The 6,000-nt window shown below is 44.9% G+C and overlaps 1 protein-coding gene across 1 annotated transcript in view; it reads left to right on the top strand.

Annotated features, from left to right (window-relative positions):
- Positions 1-5,701, top strand: part of LOC129853597 (mini-chromosome maintenance complex-binding protein-like) — a 14,965-nt gene extending 9,264 nt beyond the window's left edge. Inside the window, exons 2-3 of the mRNA XM_055919793.1 lie at positions 4,593-4,758; positions 5,230-5,701. Of these exons, the coding sequence (XP_055775768.1) occupies positions 4,593-4,758; positions 5,230-5,417 (354 nt within the window). The 3' untranslated portion in view covers positions 5,418-5,701. The remainder of the gene's footprint in view (positions 1-4,592; positions 4,759-5,229) is intronic.
- The last annotated feature ends 299 nt before the right edge of the window (positions 5,702-6,000 follow it).

Raw genomic sequence — 6,000 nt, forward strand, 5'->3', positions numbered from 1 at the left:
GAGGGGAACGGCACCTCCGTACCTTCAGGCTCTGATCAGGCCCTACACCCAAACAAGGGCACTGCGTTCATCCACCTCTGGCCTGCTCGCCTCCCTACCTCTGAGGAAGTACAGTTCCCGCTCAGCCCAGTCAAAACTGTTCGCTGCTCTGGCACCCCAATGGTGGACAAACTCCCTCACGACGCCAGGTCAGCGGAGTCAATCACCACCTTCCGGAGACACCTGAAACCCCACCTCTTTAAGGAATACCTAGGATAGGATAAAGTAATCCTTCTAACCCCCCCCCCCCCCCCTTAAAAGAGTTAGATGCACTATTGTAAAGTGGTTGTTCCACTGGATATCATAAGGTGAATGCACCAATTTGTAAGTCGCTCTGGATAAGAGCGTCTGCTAAATGACTTAAATGTAAATGTAAAACTTCAAGTCTCAGAGCAAGTGACGTCACCGACTGAAAGGCTGCTAGCGCGCACCACCGCTACCTAGCTAGCCAGTTCACATCGGTTACACATATCTGTAGCGTATAGTGAGTACCCCCACTAGGGGCATGGTTATTTGAATATGTGAATGGAAGTTAGGATTCAATTACTTGCAAGAGTGTTCGTTATTGAGAAAATAAAATATTTTTTGCTACAAAGCCGATAAGGATAAACCATTACATTAGACCGTTATGAGTTCGCCCCTAGAAATACGTACCCGTAGCCTAATACTTGTAGTAGGCTACAATGATCAACCGGTGTTTCGTATGAACAGGGTTGTTGTAGACAAGGACGGGGAGCGCAGCAAATTAGCCTGGCTACTCCAACTAGCAGGCTAACTTTTTCGTGTGCGTTTTCATGTAAGGCATAAAAGTTCAATGTGTTTCCATCGCATTTCAACTCTACTAGTTGTGTCACAAAAACGGTTAATTTAAAGGGCAAATGTGCCTACTCTGGTCTTGGCTAGTGTGCTCTAGCCAACAGCTCGCAGATACATTATTGGTAAACTGCGGGTAGACTAGTCTATTTGAGATTATTATGGATAATATTTGTATTTGTTAAGCATCAATCATATCACCAGAATAAGACCCTCGATATTAGAAAGGAGCATCAAGCAGACTTTACTTACATAAAAACTGGATGGAAACATGGTTATAGATGACCGATGGTAGCAAAAAGTTTGTCTAGCACGAGTCGGATTCAGTGATGCCAATTTAGCAATTTTGTTGCTAGATTTAGCAACTTTTCAGACTACCCTGGCAATTTTTTTTTGAAACAGCACCTAGCAACAAATTTAGCTACTTTTAAAAATGTATTTGGAATTTTTAGCAACTTTTGAAAAGTGACTCAAACGCTAAAATGCACGCACTTTTCCTCTAAATGACACAAAAACGATTTTCTCTGTTACACACTCAGTCACAACACGTGCCTGACGGCAAAAGTGCATTGTGAGTGACGTCAGCAGCAGGCCAGCAGCAATTTCAGTAAATTGCAAATCATTGTTGAATGACTGCAGTTACAGTAGTACGGGTTCGACGAGCCAAACCCAATGAATATACACTGCTCAAAAAAATAAAGGGAACACTAAAATAACACATCCTAGATCTGAATGAATGAAATATTCTTATTAAATACTTTTCTTTACAAAGTTGAATGTGCTGACAACAAAATCACACAAATTATCAATGGAAATCAAATTTATCAACCCATGGAGGTCTGGATTTGGAGTCACACTCAAAATTAAAGTGGAAAACCACACTACAGGCTGATCCAACTTTGATGTAATGTCCTAAAACAAGTCAAAATTAGGCTCAGTAGTGTGTGTGGCCTCCACGTGCCTGTATGACCTCCCTACAACGCCTGGGCATGCTCCTGATGAGGTGGCGGATGGTCTCCTGAGGGATCTCCCAGACCTGGACTAAAGCATCCGCCAACTCCTGGACAGTCTAGTCTGTGGTGCAACGTGGCGTTGGTGGATGGAGCGAGACATGATGTCCCAGATGTGCTCAATTGGATTCAGGTCTGGGGAACGTGCGGGCCAGTCCATAGCATCAATGCCTTCCTCTTGCAGGAACTGCTGACACACTCCAGCCACATGAGGTCTAGCATTGTCTTGCATTAGGAGGAACCCAGGGCCAACCGCACCAGCATATGGTCTCACAAGGGGTCTGAGGCTCTCATCTCGATACCTAATGGCAGTCAGGCTACCTCTGGCGAGCACATGGAGGGCTGTGCGGCCCCACAAAGAAATGCCACCCCACACCATGACTGACCCACCGTCAAACCGGTCATGCTGGAGGATGTTGCAGGCAGCAGAACGTTCTCCACGGCGCCTCCAGACTCTGTCACGTCTGTCACATGTGCTCAGTGTGAACCTGCTTTCATCTGTGAAAAGCACAGGGCGCCAGTGGCGAATTTGCCAATCTTGGTGTTCTCTGGCAAATGCCAAACGTTCTGCACGGTGTTGGGCTGTAAGCACAACCCCCACCTGTGGACGTCGGGCCCTCATACCACCCTCAAGGAGTCTGTTTCTGACCGTTTGAGCAGACACATGCACATTTGTGGCCTGCTGGAGGTCATTTTGCAGGGCTCTGGCAGTGCTCCTCCTGCTCCTCCTTGCACAAAGGCGGAGGTAGCGGTCCTGCTGCTGGGTTGTTGCCCTCCTACGGCCTCCTCCACGTCTCCTGATGTACTGGCCTGTCTCCTGGTAGCGCCTCCATGCTCTGGACACTACGCTGACAGACACAGCAAACCTTCTTGCCACAGCTCGCATTGATGTGCCATCCTGGATGAGCTGCACTACCTGAGCCACTTGTGTGGGTTGTAGACTCCGTCTCATGCTACCACTAGAGTGAAAGCACCGCCAGCATTCAAAAGTGACCAAAACATCAGCCAGGAAGCATAGGAACTGAGAAGTGGTCTGTGGTCACCACCTGCAGAACCACTCCTTTATTGGGGTGTGTCTTGCTAATTGCCTATAATTTCTACCTGTTGTCTATTTCATTTGCACAACAGCATGTGAAATGTATTGTCAATCAGTGTTGCTTCCTAAGTGGACAGTTTGATTTCACAGAAGTGTGATTGACTTGGAGTTACATTGTGTTGTTTAAGTGTTCCCTTAATTTTTTTGAGCAGTATAGTTGGTCACGAATGTTTGATCTTGAACAGAACTTACAACATCAATCAAAATTGTACAGAAAAAAGTGGGAGTCTGTACCTGAACAAATGTCAAATCATATTTTTTACCGAGATGGTCAGTCAATTTGAGTAATGTTATTGTGAATTCTACGTAATGACCCAGTTTTACGTTATCACGCAATGACATGACAAAGTCATTTAGCAACAAATCAACCTGCCTCTAGCAACTTACCCTGAAAATTAGTTGGCAAAACTGGTCGGTTTAGCTACTTTCTCTCTTCGTGCCACACTGCTCCTCTCCATAAAAACATTTAAAAAGAAGAGTGCAGCGCACCTGATCTCGAACGAAAGAGTCCCAATTTAGAAAAAAAAATGATGGTTCCTGATAGTGATTGTGTGGGTCTCTCATCACAGGTATACATACACCAGATGTCCTACCTCTGGGTAAATTCAGTGGCTGTCTGCTCAACTCATACACAGAGCGACTCTTATCAGATCATCCAACTGCTGGTGCCTTGTATCAAATCCATATCAAATCAAAACTGAGTTGACTTATTTGATATTTGAATTGAGCGTTAACAGCATATGTGGGTGCCGCTTTAGTAATTGAGATAAATTTAATAGAACACTAATATGCAACTCTGGCCTGCAGTACAGTTTCTTCATTGTCATGACTAAATTCATTTTGCCCTCCTCTTAAGGTCAGTATTAGATTTGTTTCTGACAATACTGAAAGAATGCATACTTTGTAGATATCTATGCTGAACAAAAATATAAATGCAACAATTTGAAAGATTTTACTGAGTTCATGTAAGGAAATCAGTCAATTGAAATGAGTTCATTAGGCCCTAATCTATGGATTTCACGTGATTGGGCAGGGGTGCAGTCAATGAGTTTTTCCCCCAAAAAAGGCTTTTATTACAGACAGAAATACTCAGCACACCCCTCAAACGATCCCGCTGTTGAAGAAGCTGGATATGGATGTCCTGGGCTGGTGCGGTTACACGTGGTCTGTGGTTGTGAGGCCGGTTGGATGTACTGCCAAATTCTTTAAAAGGAGGCAGCTTATGGTAGACATTCCTGCAGTTAGCATGCAAATTATGCACTCCCTCAAAACTTGATACATCTGTTCCATTGTGTAGTTTTGTCACACAACACATTTTAAAGTGGCCTTTTATTGTCCCCAGCACAAGGAGCACCTGTGTAATAAGTGTTTAATCAGCTTCTTGAAATGCTCACTAACAGGGATGTAAACAAATTTGTGCAAAAACTTTGAGAAATAAGCTTTATGTGTGTATGGATTAGGGAATCATGGGCTTGAGAGTAACATTGGGTGTTCCAAATCTGAGTGGAGTGGCTTTGAAGTTTGACGGTTTAATTGTGTTGCGCAACATACATCACAAGTCTTAATTGTACAGACAGTTTATCAAAGTATGTTAAAGTAACTGTGGTTACTGTTTTTTTTCTTCTCTCCGCTAGTCTTACCATCTCAGTATGAGCCTCCACACATTGAACAGCCTGCATCTGGTGCCCAAGCAGGACTCCGTGGCTAACCAGCTGGTGAGTGGAGCCTTGCAGCTGGCCAGGAACACCGCCCTCTTCCTGGATGAGATGCAGCTGGAGCAGGGTCAACTGGACACCTCGGGTAACAGGAAGGGGGTTCTGGGAACCACAGGGAACATTGAGGAGCAACTAGGGCCAGAGTTTGACCCTGAGCCACTAGGCCCAGGGACGAGGCCCTGCCCAGAAACAACCTCTAGCCTAAGACACTTGTGTAGATCAGAGAGTATTTGATAGATGTACACATTGGGGTAATTGCTCCACCTTGCTCTCTGATAGGCTGGGTAGAATTCTAGACATTGCTTATAGCTGTCTTATTCGCTCATATCTCCAAGTGGGGGGTAGGGAGAAGGGTTGTTTCTGGGCATGCTGAAAGATGTACTGTATGGACTGGGAACTAGTTTAAGATACCCACAGAAGTGTCCCTAGCTTTTTGTGCAACAGCCATGGTATATTCATTAATTTAGTATACCAATTGCAGTAGTGCAATGTCATGTAATCCATTGAATAGCCTTGTGTTGTCGTAATATGTTCATAGAAATGTGTCCTGTTGTAGGTGTGTGGAACATCCCGGCTCTGGGGAACCTGATCTCCTGGCAGAAGGTTGATTATGACTTCAACAAGATGGAATTCCCCTGCAATATTAACGTGCTCATCACGTCAGAGGGCAGATCCCTGCTGCCGGTGAGGACAGACAAAGGCGTCAAATCAAATTTTATTGGCCACATCCGCAATACCATCTGATAAGTATGTGTGTGTAGTGAAATGCTTGTGTTCCTAGCTCCAACAGTGCAGTAGTATCTAACAATTCCCAATACACACAAATCTAAAAGTAAAGAATGGAATTAAGAAATATATAAATATTAGATTGAGCAATGTCGGAGTGGCATTGACTAAAATGTAGTGTATACTTATGAGATGACTAAAGCAGTATTTAAACATTATTAAAGTGACTAGTGCTCCATTAAAGTGGCCAGTGATTCCAAGTCTATGTATATAGGGTAGCAGCCTCTAAGGTGCAGGGTTGAGTAACCGGGTGGAAGATGGCTAGTGATGTCTATTTAAGTCTGATGGCCATGAGATAGAAGCTGTTTTTCAGTCTCTCGGTCCCAGCTTTGATGCACCTGTACTGACCTCGCCTTCTGGATGATAGCGGGGTGAACAGGCTGTAGAGAGGGTTGTTGTCCTTGATCTTTTTGGCCTTCCTGTGATATTGGGTGCTGTAGGTGTCCTGGAGGACAAGTAGTTTGCCCCCGGTGATGCGTTGGGCAGACCGCACCACCCTCTGGAGAGCCCTGCGGGCGGTGCTGTTGCCGTACCAGGCGAT

Source organism: Salvelinus fontinalis, chromosome 1, assembly GCF_029448725.1.
Source record: "Salvelinus fontinalis isolate EN_2023a chromosome 1, ASM2944872v1, whole genome shotgun sequence".
NCBI classification, from domain to species: domain Eukaryota; kingdom Metazoa; phylum Chordata; class Actinopteri; order Salmoniformes; family Salmonidae; genus Salvelinus; species Salvelinus fontinalis.